Source organism: Camellia sinensis, chromosome 4, assembly GCF_055761805.1.
Source record: "Camellia sinensis isolate YWXY chromosome 4, ASM5576180v1, whole genome shotgun sequence".
Classification (NCBI taxonomy): domain Eukaryota; kingdom Viridiplantae; phylum Streptophyta; class Magnoliopsida; order Ericales; family Theaceae; genus Camellia; species Camellia sinensis.
Genome location: NC_138964.1, coordinates 219,733,369 through 219,752,087, shown reverse-complemented (window position 1 = coordinate 219,752,087; position 18,719 = coordinate 219,733,369). Strand labels below are relative to the sequence as shown.

At 42.6% G+C, this 18,719-nt stretch overlaps 2 protein-coding genes across 2 annotated transcripts in view; both read right to left on the bottom strand.

Moving 5' to 3' along the window:
- The window catches only part of LOC114316240 (protein MICRORCHIDIA 6), a 57,439-nt gene extending 39,715 nt beyond the window's left edge, over positions 1-17,724 (bottom strand). The window contains 4 exon segments of the mRNA XM_082922748.1: positions 16,226-16,301; positions 16,383-16,699; positions 17,082-17,116; positions 17,237-17,724. Of these exon segments, the coding sequence (XP_082778874.1) occupies positions 16,226-16,301; positions 16,383-16,458 (152 nt within the window). The 5' untranslated portion in view covers positions 16,459-16,699; positions 17,082-17,116; positions 17,237-17,724.
- Positions 10,248-14,054, bottom strand: LOC145823212 (uncharacterized). The gene is made up of 6 exons (XM_082922750.1): positions 13,903-14,054; positions 13,276-13,365; positions 12,519-12,825; positions 11,722-11,801; positions 10,764-10,806; positions 10,248-10,445 (listed from the first exon to the last, which is right to left on the bottom strand). The coding sequence occupies exons 2-6, from the start codon at positions 13,311-13,313 to the stop codon at positions 10,335-10,337; spliced, it is 579 nt and encodes a 192-aa protein (XP_082778876.1). The 5' UTR covers positions 13,314-13,365; positions 13,903-14,054; the 3' UTR covers positions 10,248-10,334.
- Positions 17,725-18,719: the final 995 nt, after the last annotated feature.

Below are 18,719 nucleotides of genomic sequence, written 5' to 3'. Positions count from 1 at the left end.
CAGGCTGACCGACCACCAAAACCGGTTGCGAGGGAGAGGATTCGACCTCGCTCCAAACCCTTGAGAGAGAAAAACTTCGGCGATTTTGTGCCACGGCGGCCCCCAACAGACCCTTTGAAGGAGAGGTCTTTGAAGGAGATGGAGGCGTTGGGCGTAGGGAAGAAGAAGAAGAGGGTGAGGCGGAGTGAGGAAATGCCTGCCCAGAAGAGGAGGAGGGAGACAAGTGTGAAGGAAACCAGTGCTGCCAAGGGGGCTGAGCGGGGAGAAGTGGAGGGGACCCCAAGAAGGGTAGGTGGCCCAGAAGCGGTGGATGTTGCTTCAGAGGGCATGGAGGTGGTGCCAGTGGTAGCGGCAATCGCCGCAGGGGTCGCGAGTGCCGCCCCTGAAGGGCAAAGAGAAGATGGGGCAGGCGGCTCTGGCTCAAGAAGAGAAGAGCAGCCCTAGGGGGGCCCTGCACCCCAAGGAGGGGGAGTTAGTCTGACCACAGCGATCTACCACACTCGCGCGGTGGCTGGGCGGCTGGAGGGAGAAGAAGGCCCAGCTAGGGCAGGGGCAGACCGCCTGGTGGGGATCGTAGAAGAGGTAGCCCTGCGCTCGGCATCCAGATTCAATGAGGCTGAACTGCTGAGGGGGTTATGCTCCGCCCAAATGGAGGTAACCACTTTAGCAGGGGCCCTGTTGAGGAAAGCGGGGCTGCCAAACTCAATGCAGATGAGGCCAAGGCCCAGCTTGCAAAGTTGAAGAAGGAGAGGGTGAGTTGGAAAGCTGCCCATGCTGATCTGCAAGCGGTTAAAGTGGAGTTGGAGAGCACACGCCGCTAGGTTGTGTCGCTCGAGTTCCAACTTGCTGGCGAGCAGAAGAAGTTGGAGAAGGCCCAAAGAGCTTGCACCGTCGCGGTCGAGTGACATGAAGAGGCCATGAACAGTAATGAAGAGCTGGTCAGGCAAAAAGATAAGGCCGATGGCAAAGTGGGCGATCTCCAGAAGGAACTGGAGGGCGAGCGCGCCAAGGCAGTAGAGGAGAAGGGGAGGCTTCAGAAGGAGTTGGAAGCAGAAAGAGCGCAGGCGACGGCGGAGAAGGAGGGCCTGAAGAAGGAATTGGAGGCAGAAAAGGCAAATGCCACGTTGGAAAGGGCGACCCTGCAGAAAGAGCTGGACGAAGAGAGGGCGAAGGCAGCCTCTGAAAGGACAGCTTATCTCGATCTGTGCGTCGCAGCAGTAGAGCAATTCAAAGGGTTTGCCGAATTTCAAATGGCGGTTGATGTCGCGGTCGCGAGCAGCCTGACTAGGCAAGAATCTGGGGGGGCGGGCCCATCGAGGACGACTGCTGGAGGCAGAACTGAAGCAGAAGTTATTGAGAGCTTCCAGCAGTCAGACTTTTATAAGCACAAAATGGCTGAGTACTGGGACAGTGGCTGGAAGATGTTCAAACGTAGAACTGAAGAGTTGTCCCCAGACTTAGACCTTAGTAGTGTAACGATTGGCGAAGACGATGTGGCCCAAACCCCCCTGGATGAGGGCATTGAAGAAGAAGACCTCTCTAGTGAAAAGGAGTGACTGGAGAAGAAGAAGAAAAAGACTGTGCATAGACATTGTTTTTGTTTGTTTGTTTGTTTTTTGTGTATTATTATTATTTTTTTTTTGACTCGCTGTAATGAATTTTTGTACAAAGTTGTGGATAAATAAAATTTCAATTGTGTTTTGCATTTCACTGTTTTGCTTGTGCGTCTGAAATGGATGAAAACTGGTGGTAAAAACTTGTGATAAACTTGTAGTAAAAACTCAATGCAGAGTGGAGGTGAACTTGTAATAAAAACTCAATGTTGTAATGAACTTTTGTACAAAGTTGTGGATAAATAAAATCTCAATTGTGTTTTGCATTTCACTGTTTTGCTTGTGCGTCTTAAATGGATAAAAACTGGTGGTAGAAACTTGTGATAAACTTGTAATAAAAAGTCAATGCAGAGTGGAGGTGAACTTGTAATAAAAACTCAATGTTGTAATAAACTTTTGTACAAAGTTGTGGATAAATAAAATTTCAGTTATGTTGTGCATTTCACTGTTTTTGCTTGTGCGTCTGAAGTTGAACTTGTAATAAAAACTCAATGCAGAGTAAACGTGTAATAAAAAACTCAATGCAGGGTGAAGGTGAGCTTGTAATAAAAACTCAATGCAGAGTGAACGTGTAATAAAAACTCAATGCAGAGTGAAAGTGAACTTATAATAAAAACTCAATGCATAATAAATTTAGTAGCTCGTTAATGCAGAGTGAAATTGAACTAGTAACAATGCAGAGTGAAATTTAAAATGTAGTAAAATTACAAGTTTGCGTTTGCCACACTGCTCAAGTAGGTTAGTGGTTTACGGAGTGAGGCTTGGTTTGTGAGTGTGATTGAGAAAAGCATAACCTGACTTGTGTAAGAACGGTTTTGGAATTCGATTGAGCAAAGAGTGGTCTAGAGATTTGGAGCTGGAATTGTGACTAAGTGTGTCTACTAATTCCACGAGCATGGAATTTGCATGGGTGGTCTTGACCGAGTCCTGCATGCGTGCTTATTTGGGGCAAGACATTGTAGGTAACTGAGTCTGACTCTGAGACTGTGGCGCTCGGTCAGGCAGAGGATGTTAGTGCTCGATCTAGCCGAGGCTTTTTCATGCTCAGTCTGGCTGAGGCTTTTGGTGCTCGGTCTAGCCGAGGCTTTTGGTGCTCGGTCTGGCTGAGGCTTTTAGTGCTCAGTCTGGCTGAGGCTTTTTAGGCAGGCTGAGTACTTCATGTTCGGTCTGGCAGAGGCTGTTAGTGCTCAGTCTGGCCGAGGCTTTTTCGTGCTCAGTCTGGCTGAGGCTTTTAGTGCTCGGTCTGGCTGAGGCTTTTTAGGCAAGCCGAGTACTTTATGTTCGGTCTGGTAGAGGCTGTTAGTGCTCGGTCTGGCCGAGGCTTTTTCGTGCGCAGTCTGGCTGAGGCTTTGTCGTGCTCAGTCTGGCTGAGGCTGTTGACGGTCGGTCTGGCTGAGACTTGCAATAAGTGCTGCAAATGAGAATGTTATTTGAGACAACACATAGATAGCCAAGGTATAGATTTGTTGTCATGATCAGTGTAATTCAGTTGATACAAGTTTACATTATGTAACAAAACAAAAAGAAAATACAACAACTGAGCAATACAACAGTAAGGACTTATTGAAAGTAACGCTTCAGGTGTTCAGCGTTCCAAGGGTGGGGGAGATCTCGACCTTCCATGTCCTGAAGTCGGTAAGTGCCCGGACGTGGTCGGGCCTTCACAACGTAAGGTCCCTCCCATTTGGGTGCCAGTTTGCCCTCGGTCGGATTTTTGGTGGCAAGGGTTGCTTCTCTCAAGACAAGGTCCCCTACAGCGAACTCCCTTGGTCGGACTTTGCGGTTGTAGTGTGTTCTCATTTTCTGTTGGTATGAGGCCAGTCGGACAGCAGTGGTTTCTCTGAGTTCTTCAATTAGGTCCAGGTCTGCCCGACGGAGCTCTTTCGTTAGTGTTGGATTCGGATGTAAAACTCTAGGGGTAGGGAGACCAACTTCTATCGGAATAACCGCCTCAGCGCCGTATGTTAAGCGAAAAGGAGTTTCCCCAGTGGGAGTCCGTGTTGTAGTTCGGTAAACCCAAAGTACATTTGGTAGTTCCTCGGCCCAAAGCCCCTTAACAGCTTCTAGCTTGGTTTTGATGATCATCAGAAGAGAACGGTTGGTGACCTCAACTTGGCCGTTGGCCTGGGGATGTTCGGGAAAAGAAAAACAGGGTTGAATTTGGAGGTCCGCACAGAACTTCCGGTACTTGGCGTTGTCGAATTGTTTGCCATTGTCGGAAACAATGGCCTGGGGAATGCCAAATCTGCAAACGATCGACTGCCAGATGAACTTGGTTGTGTTCCGCTCGGTAATGGTGGCAAGGGGTTCTGCCTCTACCCACTTAGTAAAATAATCAATGGCAACGATGGCAAATTTGGTCTGGCCTCGGCCGGTGGGTAACGGGCCGACTAGGTCGATCCCTTACTTGGCGAACGTGTAGGGGCTGCAAAGTGTGATCAACTCAGTAGGAGGGGCATGGGGGATATTGGCAAAACGCTGACACTTATCACATTTGAGCACGAAGTTAGTCGCATCTTCGTTGAGAGTAGGCCAGAAATATCCAGTGCGAAGTATCTTGTGGGCCAGGGACCTACCACCCGAGTGATTGCCGCAAATACCCTCATGAATTTCTTGCATCACATAAGTTGCTTGAGTCGGATTGAGGCACCGCAGATAGGGGCGTGAGAAATCACGTTTGTACAAAATGCCGCTGACGAGGACGTAATTGGACGACCGAGCCCTGACGTTGGCTGCTTGTTGTTGGTCATTTAGAAGTTCCCCTGTTGTCAGAAATAGAAAGATGTCCGACGCCCAGGGAATGGGCTCATTTTGGAGGAATTGTATTTCATGTTGGTCGGGGGAAATGGCGGGGTGGGATAGGTATTCGAGGCGGACACCACTGCTGAGGTCGGACTGGTCTGCGGAAGCCAGCTGGGCCATCTCATCTGCCTTAGAGTTCTCCGCTCGAGGAATGTGCTTAACGTGGAAGGTATTGAAGAGGCGAACAAGGGGAAGTGCAAGATCCCTGTAAGCTCGCATTGTGTCCTCTTTGGCATCGAATTCTCCCGTGATTTGTCCGACGATGAGCTGGGAATCGCTGAGCACTCGGGTGTGGCTGACACCAATGTCCCTGGCTAGGCGAAGGCCTGCTATCAGTGCCTTATATTCGGCCTCATTGTTACTGGCCTCAAACAAGAAACAGAGTGCAAATTTGAAATAACCACCCTCAGGGGCGGTGAGGATGAGGCCAGCCCCGCTACCTTGCCTGCGGGATGATCCGTCGACGTTGAGAGTCCAAGAGTAAGGGTCTTCTGGCTCGATGGGAGTTGGTGGGGGCGAATGGGCAGTGGTTGGGGTAGGATTAGTGAATTCCAAGATGAAGTCGGCGACAGCCTGCCCCTTAATTGTTGTTCGAGGCCGGTAAGAGATGTCAAACTGGCTGAGTTCTACTGACCACTACATGAGTCTGCCGGAAAGTTCTGGTTGCTGCATGACCTTCTTCAAGGGTTGGTCGGTGAGGACCACTATGGAATGGGCTTGGAAGTAAGGACGGAGTCGTCTGGAGGCGGTGACCAAGGCCAAGGATAATTTTTCTAACAGCGGGTAATTCTGCTCTGCTCCCCTGCAGCCCGACTGATGTAGTAGACCGGCCGTTGGACAGAGTCGTCTTCCCTGATAAGAGTTGCACTGACTGCGGTGCTTGAGACGGCTAAATAGAAGAAGAGGGACTCGCCCGTAATTGCTTGTGAAAGGAGGGGTGGATTGGCCATGCACTGCTTTAACTACTGAAACGCCTCTTCAGATTCAGTTGTCCATTCAAAAGTTTGCCGAAGAACTTTGAAGAACGGTAGGCACTTATCAGTTGCGCGGGAAATGAAACGGTTGAGGGCTGCAACTCGGCCAGTGAGCCTTTGAACCTCCTTGACCGTCCTGGGTGACTACATCTCGACCAAGGCTTTGATCTTTTCAGGGTTAGCTTCAATGCCCCGCTAACTGACCATAAAACCCAGAAATTTCCCAGATCCTACGCCAAAGGCGCACTTCTCTGGGTTGAGCTTCATTTGGTACTTGCGTAGGGTGGCGAAGGTCTCCCGCAGGTCGGTTAGATGATCAGTGGAGAGTTTGCTCTTGACTAGCATGTCGTCGACATATACTTCCATATTTCGACCTATCTGGTGGTGGAAGACGGCATTGACCAACCGTTGGTGGGTGGCCCCAGCATTCTTCAATCCGAATGGCATTACTCGGTAATGGTAGGTACCTCGGTCGGTGATGAAGGATGTACGTTCCCGATCGGACGGGTGCATCAGGATTTGGTTGTAACCAGAGAAAGCATCCATGAAGCTGAGCATTTGATGACCGGTCGTGGCGTCGACCAGCAGATCTATGCGGGGAAGAGGATAATTGTCTTTGGGGCAAGCTCGGTTCAGGTCAGAGTAATCGACACAAAGTCGTCATTTGCCATTGTTCTTGCGGACTAGGACCACGTTTGACAACCATTTAGGGTAGTCGACGTTTTTGATGAATTGGGCCTCAAGGAGCTTGTCGACCTCGGCGGCTATAAGAGTATTGCGCTCTAGATGAAAGATGCGCTGCTTCTAGCGGTAAGGTCGGACATGAAGTTCAATACTGAGGCGATGAGTTATGAAAGAAGGGTCAATGCCTGGCATATCTGAATGAGTCCAAGCGAATACATCATTGTGCTCGGCCAGAAGGGCAGTAAGGCCGGCCTTAGCTTGGGGGGATAGTTTGCTGCCAATCTTGGCAGTTTTCATTGGGTTGGTGGGATCGATGGGAATCTCAACGAGCTTCTCCATCGGTTCGCCTCTGACCAGCTCGTCCTCATCACGGGCGTCAAGTCCTTCAATGATCATGGCCTCCTTCAGCTTGACTTCCTTGAGTGAGGCGACATAACATTCCCTGGCTATGGTCTGCTCTCCCCGTACTGTCCCGACGCCCTGGTCGGTGGGAAACTTTATGGCGAGGTGGTAAGTTGAAGTGATAGCTTGGAAAGCGTTGAGAGCGATGCGACCAAGGATGATGTTGTAGGCAGAGGGACAGTCGACCACATGGAAAGTGAGCAACTTGGTCGTCTGCCGTGGGTATTCGCCGATGGTGATGGGGAGATCGATGGAGCCGATGGAGGTCACGCGGTCACCAGTGAAACCGACCAAAGGGGTTTTGAGGGGAGACAGACTTTCTTCCCCAATTTTGAGCTGGCGGAAGTAGCTGAGGAATATGATGTCTGAAGAACTGCCGTTGTCGATGAGAACCCGTCTGACCTTATAGTTGGAGAGAAGGGCAGAAATGACGAGAGGGTCATCATGAGGATAACGGATGCCAGTATAATCGGCGTCTGTGAAGGTAATGGGCTCTGTCCACTGCTTGGGCTGTTTGGGGGGTCAGTCTACCGTGTCCACTGCTCTGTCTGAGCCTTGCCTTATCTTCCCGAGCTCTGCCCTCTGAGCGGAGCGGGTTGGTCCGCCACAAACAAGGCCACCGGAAATGACTCGGATTTCACCAACTGGCGGAGGGGGATTACTTGGGGGCCGAGGCTGTTGTGGGGAGCGGTCATGGCCTTGGTTAGGTTGGGCTGGCTGCCGAGGTGGGGTACGCCGGTGGTTGTTTCTGAGGGGCTCGGTTCTTTGCCTCTGTTGTGGGCAGGTGTCCGTGAATCGGCTGAGACGCCCTTGACGAATGAGGGTCTCGACCTGATCCTTGAGGTTGATGCAATCATCAGTGTTGTGGCCATGGTCCTGGTGGAAACGACCATATTTGGACTGGTTTTTCTGGTTGGAAAAGGTCCATGAGGGTATGGGCCATTTGAGGGGGTAATCCCGTTGGATCTGGTGGAGGACTTATTCCATGGGAGAATTAAGGGACGTGTACCGCTCGAACCGACTGGGCGATCGGGCCGGTGCCGACCGGTCAGTGTGAGGAGGTCGGTCGATATATTGGGGTGTTTAGCTATTATACTGGGTGTTTCTGGGTTCCGAGTCTTTTCTCTTTTCTCTGGGGGTCGGGTTTTTGGATATTGGATCCTACCGAGCGGCTAGTGAATCTTCGACATTCATGTATTTCTGGGCTTTGGATAATACGGCTGCCATGGAGGTCGGGGGGTTTTTGGAGAGGGAGAAGAGGAAATCGGACGATCGTAGCCCGGCCATGAAAGCCGTGAGGATGACCTTATCGTCATTCTCCGCTACTTGTAGGGCTTCGGTGTTGAAGCGGGTAACGAAGCTGCACAGCGACTCCCCCTCAGTCTGACGGATATTGAAGAGTTGGGTTGCAGGGGCGGCGTTGGCGCTGGGCTCCAATGAAATGGCTGAGGAAGGAGTCGTTGAGATGTTGGAAAGTGGAGACAGAGTCCGCTGGTAACTGACTGAACCACAGTCGAGCTGACCTCTTCAATGTCACGGGGAAAGCCCGACACATGATCTCGTCAAGGAAGGCATGGAGGATCGTGAGGGTTCGGTAGGTCTCCAGATGGTCGACTGGGTCCGTCGTACCGTCAAAGGAGTCAATGGTGGGCATTTTGAACTTGGCGGGCAAAGGTTTGTCCCGGATGGAGGCAACAAATGGTGAATTTGCCGTGGTAGAGGGTTTATGCTGAATGTTCTGCATGACCCCTTGGAGTTGGAGCTTCATTGCTCGGAGCTCAGCGTCCCAGAGGGGAACGTGGTCACCATGGTCAGTCAATGGAGGCTGGACGCTGCTGGCCTCCCCTTCAGGAACTGGTGCTACGACCGATGGGTGTGGGGGTTGGGGTGGTGGATTTATATGTGGGTGGGGAGGTTGCAAACCTTCCAAGTTGGGTGGATGGAGTTGTGGAGTGGTATGGCTCGGGGCTCTTTCTTGGTTGGGGGGAATATCTGGAGGTGGTGGAGGAGGCATCGGAAGGTTTCTCTAGAGTAAAGCATTTATCAAGGCCTGGTTTTGCTCGGCCATGCGGTTAATGCTGTTGGTAAGCTCGATAAAATACTATGGTGGGTTGTTTGGATTGGAGGGGTCGGCCTGATGGTCGGCAGCATTATTGTGAGAAGCCATGGATCTAGTCGTGACCATGCACTTTGACGGGTAGGAGAAAAAGGTTGTTGGAACGGGGTCTCCGGCGACAGTGAACACAACTGGCGCGAGGAGCAAAGCGTTCCCACAGACGGCGCCAACTGATGATACAGTTTATCCCAGTGAATAGAGCAAACTAGTCCAAGCTCCTCAAGCCCAAACCCAAATGATCGAGCCCACCGGATAACCTGCAAAAAAGTTCAACGGGGAACGGGGTAGTCCCCCAGTGAACCCTCCGACGAGCAAATTAGGAAGAAAAGTAGAGTATAGAGGGAGAGATTAGAGATAGAAAGCTTGACCTTCTTCCTGTCTTCAACGTTTGCTTATATCCTTTGGTAATCATTTCGCTGTCCCTTCCGACCTGTCCTCCTCGCCGAAAGCCTATGCTGTAGCTTACCTTGTTCAGGGTAAGGGGGTCCTGTTCCGACAGGGAGGTGTTGTCGTAATAAATGCTGTGATGGGCTGCATTAATGGTGATGTGCAGTGGCAATAACTTTTCAGATCTTTGTCTGCTGATGTGGCTCGCCCTTCTCTTGCCGTGTGTCTGAGTGTCAGTGGCTCTTTATGCCATGTTGGACTCCAGCTGTCCTGGACTTCACCAGCTTGGTTATGCATTGGGCTCCAAGCGATGGGCTTGGGTTGTCCATAGGTGATTCGCGGCCTTTATGGGTTTATACACGTCAATATTCTACCCCATTTACATAAGATGACAACATGAATTCCTGGCTAGCAATGAAGCAAGGTACTTTGATAAATATGTTATACTTAATATGCCAGGCCTTATTTGGGAAGCGACCGGTTTAGTTAAAAAATCAAAAAGTTATTAAAAAAATCAAAAAGCCAACAACTCATACCAAAAAGTCATAGATTTCATTTTCTCTCTACTTGTTGCACATCTTTTCGTAAAAAACTAAAAAATCATCCCAAACATACTAGTTTTTTTTTGTATCACATTTTAGTCAAAAAATCAAAAAGTCATTAAAAAAACATGTTCTTAAACGAGGCCTAAATATTGATACTTTATATAATACTTCGGCATACATACTGGATACACGAAACACATACTTAAATTTTTCCTTCTTAATTTTTGACGTACCTAAAAATACCTAATTATACCTAAACCGTACCATTCCTCAATTGAAAAAATATTTTATAAAATCAATTTCATTAGACTTCCTTGTTATTTTTATTTTTATGTTTAATATAATTTTAAAATTAAATTATAATTTGTAAGTTATTTAATATAATGACCTTTTTTATAAATATTTAATATAATGACAATTAATTTTAATTTATACCTTTACTTTTGGTATTAAATGTAAATTGTAGGTCATTTAACTAATTTTTACATTACTTCAAACTAAAAATAAAATTTTTTTTATAGTAGTACCTAGCCATAGCCATACTATATTTTTTTTAGATTTTACCATACTCGTATCGTACCAATACCAGTACTCATACCCATATTCCACAGCTGGCTAGGAACCAAAAGGGTTCTAAAATACGCTTCAAAATATCTCTCTGTACCCAATTGTACAAAACGGTGTATTTAGAAACTCCCGAACCAAAACTATGACGGCTCAACTATTAGTACTCCAAAATGATATATAGATTTTGTGATAACAATGTACAAAACATCAGGTTATTTACCACAAAAAATAAAATCCAAAGAAATTATCCATTTATAGTTTTCTCATCCTTAACTATGTTCATTGATTCCGATTCAGCCACCAGTCTCGCGTACTCGGACTGAATGTCACCTAGTTCTTTCCTAAGTTGTCGCACCTGCACCAAAATTGACAAAGTAATTGTAACTGAAATACAAGAAAACTATCAAAAGTTACATTTCTAAGCGTGCCAAAGCTAAAGGCAGTTTTGCTTCCTTAATTTGGTTGACAAAATTGAAGCTAGGGCTTGGACAGTGATCGTAGGCTTCTGTCAAACGATGACCTACACAAATTTTCTACAGCTGGCTGGCTGGATGTTTTAAAATGGACAACATGAAATGCCAAATTTGCAAATCATAATGGATTGAAAACAGTAATGTGAATTTCTTTGATTTGCAATACATCAAATGATTTACTGTATTATAATGTGAAGTACCTTTAGAGTAAGACATTCCTCGCTTCTCTCCAATTCCAATAACCTGAAAAACAAAAACGAACAGTTTTATCTACAAAATTTAAAATGTGGAAGAGTACATTAAGTCAGGTGTGGACCATATTAATTGTAGATATTTAGTTCAAGCAATAGTGATGGTAGGGGAGCAAGTCGGGGCTGGGCTCAGACAGTCAAGGGTATTTCAAAACTAAAGAATTGTAGTCCAAGCTGAGCTGGAACTTATCCTATAGCCAAAGTTCATCCACTCATGTGAATAACAAGATTGATGATCAAGACTGACTTGGGATGGTCAAAAAGAAGAATTTGATTAAGCAAGGACTTAAAGAGCATCTCTAACGGAGATGTTAAAATGTGTGTTAACTGACAAAGAGTGATAAAAGTGTGACTCAATTTTGTGTGTTAAATGTTCCTATATTTAGGTAGTGAATGGGTGCTGCAATGGAGGAACTAAAGTGCGTGTAAACAACAAAAGTAAAAAGGATATATTGTGTCAGGTCCTCTCTCTCTCTCTCTCTCTCTCTCTCTCTCAAGTATTTTAGGAGGCTCGCTGCAGAAAACAAACGGTTTAGTCTCTGACAGTGTTTGGAGCTGTACTAGCAACTGCATTGGAGAGAAGAAATTGCAATTTCTCGCTAACTTATTTAAGAGCTGGTACTAACAAAGTCGTTAGTGTATCCATCGGATGCTTTAAGACCACTAGCCAAAAGTGAAGCTAGCTCAAACTATGCATAAGCAGGAAAGCCCAATGCCATTTTGGCTCATAGTGTGAGACATACTATATAGTGAATCCTAAACTCTTGCTGGTGTTGACGTTGCAAGAGTAGAGGATCAAGTTCAGACAAATAGAAATTAGTAAATCTAGACGATCCAAATGGTCCAACCTGATCTACAGTAAGCTCCAAAAGTAATCATGCAAAATTACAACCTGTTCTGTACTTACTGTGTCTGGAGCTTTTCATTTTCTTGCATCAGGCTGGTAAACTCATCGTCCTGCAACTGATTTTCATACTCAGGGGTAGGCTACAATACAATACAAACAAGCAAGTATTAGAGAATCCAATACCTCTTTCAGTAGATACCACGAATAATAGAGAGATAAAGCGGTTGACAAGCATAGAATATGGACACAGAGTCACGTATAAATAACAAATAGAATACTTCACTTAGCAAAGAAAAAGGGAAAACAATCCACATAAGCAAACATAAAACAACCAAGCACAAATTCCCCACCACATCAGATAGTTCTCATAGAGTTTCTTCAGCTGTGTGTAGCAAATGTGTTCTTTTACTACTTGGGAAAATTTACTACTTCTGAAATATGGCATTCCAATGGAAGTAGAAAATGTTGTTAGTTTATTACTTTTACCTCAATTTATTAATTTTATTTATCAAAAATGCTAGAGACCTTGAACGAATTACCAAATATTTTACACAATACTCACATGGACCCACACCCATGTGGGTATTGTGCAGAATATTTGGTATTTTTCTGGGGTCCCTAGCATTGCTCAGTCTAATATTTAATGTTTGAACCCAACTTCTCAATCAGTAACAGAAAAGAGTATCAATTCAGCATTTCAGAAAGATATTTTTTTGGTGGCAACCAAATAAACAAACCATCCCCCTGACCCTTTATTATAAGTGGTTTATAAATAACTTTGGTCCATAAATGTCGGCACTAAGCACAAAAGATGGCATTCCAATTGATTCGAACCATGATCAGCATCGTAAACAAACCTGATTTACTCCAATGTGCTGGGTATCAGTTGAATAGGACCTTGATCCTGTGTGCCTTTTTACATGTTCGAGTTCCCCTGCAGGATTTTGTTCTTTCCTCTTTGAAGGAGTGGCTACCGTAACTTCAAAAGATTCAACTGCAGAAGAAAGTGGTCCCGCATTGTCAGTTACAGAGGACCTGTGATTCAGTAACACAGGTTGTTCAATGAAACTATGTGCCCTAAATGAACGTGTTTCCTGAGAAGGCTTGGGTGCTGGTGGAGATTTTTTCATTTGCTGATAACCAATCAATCCGCAATGGAAATTCCTACCAAGATTCAGCAGAAAAATGCCTTAGGAATAAGATGCAAATAGAAATAAAAACAAAACTCATACCTAGGACAGAGAAGAACTAAGAGTATCAACAATCAGAAATACATCACAAGGAAACCAGTCCAACTCAAAACTCCATACTTATTTTCAAAATCATAGAGTTTTGATACTTTGAACAATATAAAGTGATGAATGATGATTAAAGTTTTAAATTTGTTGGCTTTTTGGCTTTTTTGCCAAAAAGCATTAAATAAATAAATAGCCATTGCTCCAGTGAAATAGAAAATGGAGCTCTCTACATTTTCAAGGATCTTCTTTTCCTTTTCCTTTCCCTCCATATACACCACATCAAACATGAAGAGGGTGCTATCGAGAAGAGTGATTCTGCTCTAATGAATCTTACAACTTATGAGATGATTTTAAGTTGTAAGAGAATATCCCTCACCAATATGAGACGGTTCTTATGGTAGACATTGAACCCATGTATATTTACACGTGGAGCTTCCTTCAAAAACCCTATAGTAGTAACAACTGCCTGAAAATAAACCCAACAGGCATTGTGAGAGAAGGGGCTTCCGATTGAAACAATAGAGCATTAGATAATAAACAAGAACAGACTTATGTTAATAATAATAGTCAATCTAAAAGCCCACACTATGTCCAGTCTCTGCCAAATATTTTTAACAACCACAATTATTCAACAAAGCACGCATGTAGTGCATGAATTAAGGCAGGCATTTATAGAAAGTTTGAAACAGACGCAGTATTGTTCTCTATTTATATATCTATAGTCAAAATTAATGAATCGTTGAAACTAATTGATTCATTTAGTGTTCTTTCTTCTTGAAAGTAGTATATTTAGAAAATATCACTGTTTACTTGAATTTGAAGGAAAACATGTTCCTGTAATTAATCAGCTTGTGAAGCCTTAATCAACTATACAGACGCAACCATTATGCCATAAAACCATACAGGAAGCGGCCACAGCCAAGTGTGACAAAAATGTAAAACAATTTATAAGATGCAAGTAGTGACAACTGTAATGGACATTCGTAAACAAGCTAATACAAACCTCCATGTTCCCGCCATGAGGCTTATACAATATAAACTCAGGAAATTTTAGATCATTGGCAATATTATGATGTTCAACAACTCGTCCCCGCAGAACTATTTTGAAGCTTTGAGGTGCCCGTAGGTACAAAATGGAAGAATATACCTGTGGATCTTGAAAAAGAACTTAATTTTAAAACTATGAAGGGAAGAAGAGACCACTCTATTAATCAACTTCATAATGTAAACTATAAATTTACACGGAGTGAATAATGGTAAAGGTTAGCAATATGCTGGTCAGAAACTTGATTTGGACAGCAACCAGTCTGAAGCAGCTTTGGGTCTGCAATAACACGAATATCCTGCAACATGGTATTACTTACAAGTAGGCTACATGATAGATATAACTTAAAAGATCCAACAGAAAGGAGTAAGAGCAAAAGGATGAAAGGTACCTCCACATCCAAATCAAAATCTAGTTCCATAGCCCCATTGTCATTTAACCACAGATTGTCTATAACAATCTTTGTTCCATGATTCCCTATATCATCAAACTGCCCACCGGGGTTAATAAGGATATCAAATTGCACAGATTGAAGCTCGAAATGGTGGGAGAGATATAACAGATATTGATACATCAAGAAACATGAGAATTTCTGGAAGTTCCCTAATGGAAGTAGTTTCACGTTTAAAATTTATATACATAACTAATAACATAAAAGTTCCATGCCTACAACAGGGAGGAAATTAGTGTAGGCACAAAAAACAAACAAATAAATAAGTAAAACAGAAAAAAAAAAAAAATACTTATTCTTATTTTAATAGTTCATATAAATCTTGAATGTTCATTTGAAAATTTCATATAGTCTTATCACACACACAATTAATTCAAATTTTTGACTTGAGAACCAAACCCCATCCCATTCTATATTTTCCGTCACTAAGCAAGGAGGCTAACAGACTTAACAACATCTCAATTATCATCAGCAAAAGCAGCATGCAAATGAGAAACTTGAAAGGGTCGACACTAATATTAATCCTATTATCATTGTTACTGTAAAATTCTAGAGCCAAAGTGTTTTGAAGCTTACCTGCTTCAGCATTATTTCTTCTGTCGGATATGGAGACCACTGCAGTAGCACAGACAGATTAGATGAAAAATGTTCTTGTCCATAAGAAAGTATGGGTTCCAATTTTGTAGTTGATTCATTGAATTCATAATCCACCTGTAATAAGATTTCACAAAAATACCTAACCATGAGAAGATAGGAAGTTGTAGGGTGACCCAAAGGAAAGCCAACAGTTAGTCAAGATAGATGGATCATGGACCATGTTTAAATAGACTCTTTGGATATCTGATGCAAGAATAAAGCGCGGGCCAGGAAAGCCCACTCATAATGTGAGGCAGAAAGCAAAGAATATATGAATCTGTTTGTGGAATGTCGTCTAACTAATTTAATTTGGAAACAGGACCCAAAATTCTAACCAACCAAGATGAGACATCCAAACAGGTCATCAATGGCATGACTCAATTTCAGTTTCTCAAACAGTCATTGATGGATTATCATGAGACTACTAACCCAGTTCCTTTTTTTCTCAATAGTTGTTCGCACGTGCATTTATACCGTGACAACCAGAAAGCAACACATTGCTAAGTTGCTATCAGCCTATTATTTTTTATCTCCACAAGAGAACTACCCAAAAGGTGGTTTCAGGCATGTCTGCAAGCGTGCCAGATGTGTAACGGATGGATAAGGTAATTCATACACCCAATTTTCAATTCCAAGAATTAGCACAGATTTCTGCAATTATAGTCAGTTGGCAAAACATACATTGAAATAATCTTTAGGGGAAAGAAAAAGAAAAAGAAAGGGTACTTATAGTTAAATGTCGAACTCACCAATGGTACTACTATTCTGTCATGACCTGTTTGTCTTAAAAATGTGTAAGAGAGGAGTCCAACGCTTTGAGTCAGTGTTCTGGTCATGAATACAATACCAATTTGAATGGAATTCCAAAGTCAACAAGACATAACCAAATAGCTTAAACAGAGATGACCAGAAACTTCTATATCGGGATTGATCAAAAGAGAAGTATTATCAACCTTAAGGAAGTTGAATACAAGAGCTATGGACCTATATAATAATCCTACTTTGATTACGTTATGGAACAAATACCAGTTCAAGAAATGAATCCAAATATCTACAATCAATGAATGATCACATTCTCATTATAGATTATTGTATCTCTTGTTCTCTTTTGGTATCTGAATAGATTATTATAAAATGAGTAATCTGACAAAAACAATTCAGACAGGTAAAAGAGTTATGTTCTTGTGCACAAACCTCTCTCTCAAGTGACAGGTAAACACAATAACATCTGCTCCAAGTCTCATAGAACTTGTCTTGAACCCATTTCCATCTGAAAGGCTAAAACCAACCAATTAGTACCAAAAGAAAGGAAAGCATGATAAAGGTAAAGTTAACAATATAGTATCCATACATTGCCCAATGGCGGATTTCATTTTCTTATCTGAAAATCCAAAGCTCATACAACGCCTTATAGTTTCCGGATCCATTCCACCACCGTCGTCATGTACAGAGCATGAAGAAATAGATAAACAAAAATTTAAAAACAAGAATTTTATCCTTGTTTATGAACAATAAACAAACTGGAAAGTTTCCAATATTATATTAACATCCAACTGTGATACTCGAGGAAGTTTCAAATGCATACTTACCTTGAATGAGCAAGGCTGGATTTCCATCCCGTGGATTTGTAGTCTTGTCTATAACAACAAAAGTAGCCCCGTTTTGAATCTATTCCACACAATGCACATCATTGAATAGTTATAAATCACCCTTGACCAGAATTGAATTGTGAACCATATGCTACAGCTTCTTTTCACATTAAAAAAGATAACATACTTGAGTTGTAATGTTCACATTAAAAAGAAAAAGGAAATGCAAATGAAAAGGGGAACCTAGCATTATGAAATGTATATCTTCAGAAGGAAAACATCTAAGAAAAGAGTGTAACCTGAAAAACTTTTAAAACTCTATGCTCTAAATAAAACATATACAGTATAGTTTTCCAGGTTGATTCATATAGCCCAATGGGTTATTTTGACTTTCTTCCAATCTAAACATTTCAATTCAAGACATAACAGAGCAGTTCGAGTAGGAATAGATAGGAATTTGCCTCATCAACAGCATTGTCAAGCAACTCTGCTATAGCTGCAAGCAAGAATCAACAAGAAATGGATTAAACATGATATTCATTAACAAAGAAATCAGCATTTTCTCCAAAAAAAAAAAAAAAAAAAAAAACAAAGAAGAAATGTAAATGAAGCATACCACATCAGTAGCACAATTCACAGTGTCTCGAGCCGAATCGACGCTTTGATTGAAGAAATCAAAGCTCTCGCATCGTAAAAAACAGCCATCGAGGTAGATTCGAGCTGAGATTGAGGGGAGACAATGGGGGATTCGGGTCCGACTCGCAGCAAAACAGAGGAGACGGTCGGTGTGAGAGAGGTCTTCGAAGCATTGGAATAGGCCAAAAATGGTTGAATTGATAACGTAGTGAGCCCAGTGATTGGAGGAAAGGAGGCGAGAGAGAGATTCCATTTCTGTGATGAAGGTTGGGATGTAGGCAGCGTTTTGCGGCGGAGATGGGGTGGCGCCGCCGCAGAAGAGGCCGGCTTCGGAGATTCGCGGGTCCCGAGAGGGAGACAGAGAAGAAGAGAGTGATGAAAAAACAGAGACACAGTAGATTTGGGGAGTTGGGTATTGAGAAAGAGAAATGCATGTAATTTTGATTGGGGCTTGTGAAAATGAGAGAGAGAGAGAGAGAGAGAGAGAGACAGAGTATTAACGAAGTTGTTTTTTTTTTTTTTTTTTTTTTTTTTTGGGCGTGAATTCACACTAAAAAAAAGTTATATCTTGTGTACGTTGATAACGTCAATTTATTTTTTTGATTTTTCACTAATCCAATTAAAAAGTTCTTAAAAGTTTATTTTCGATTTTTTTTTTTAGTGAATAATAACTCACAGTTTTTATTACAAAGGAAAATCTTTATTTCATGGGAAACATTAATTTTGAATCATTTTTTCTCTTTGAAATTCACTAAATTGTGAGAATTATTGGATGATTAAAATTTATTTTGGCAACAAACTAATTATAATTGAATTTAATATTGAGAAATGCATGTAATTTTGATTGGGGCTTGTGAAAATAAGAGAGAGAGAGAGAGAATATTAACGAAATTGCCTTTTTTGTGTGATTTCACGTTAAAAAAAATTATATCTTGTGTTATTCTAACTCCATAAATACGCTGGTAACGTCAATTCATTTTCTGATTTCTTACTAATCCAATTAGAAAGTTCTTAAAAGTCCATCGCCGACTATGAAATGACTCACGTGTTTTTTTTGATGAATAATGACTCACGTTTTTATTACAAAGGAAAATCTTCATTTCATGGGAAACATTAATTTTGAATCATTTTTTTACTCTTTGAAATTCACTAAATTGTGAGAATTATTGAATGATTAAAATTTATTTTGGTAACAAACTAATTATAATTGAATTTAATATTGAGAAATGCATATAATTTTGATTGGGGCTTGTGAAAATAAGAGAGGGGGAGAGGGAGAGTATTAACGAAGTTGCCTTTTTTTTGTGATTTCACGCTAAAAAAAGTTATATCTTGTGTTATTCTAACTCCATAAATCGCTGGTAACGTCAATTCATTTTTTGATTTCTCACTAATCCAATTAGAAAGTTCTTAAAAGTCCATCGCCGACTATGAAATGACTCACGTGTTTTTTTGGGGTGAAT

Coding starts and splice junctions, on each gene's coding strand:
- LOC145823212 (XM_082922750.1), bottom strand. CDS start 13,313: ATGGGTTCAATGTCTACCATAAGAACCGTCTCATATTG. Junction 12,826..13,275: donor ATAAGAACCGTCTCATATTG/GTGAGGGATATT, acceptor GAATCTTGGTAG/GAATTTCCATTGCGGATTGA. Junction 10,807..11,721: donor AATGAAAAGCTCCAGACACA/GTAAGTACAGAA, acceptor TTTGTTTTTCAG/GTTATTGGAATTGGAGAGAA.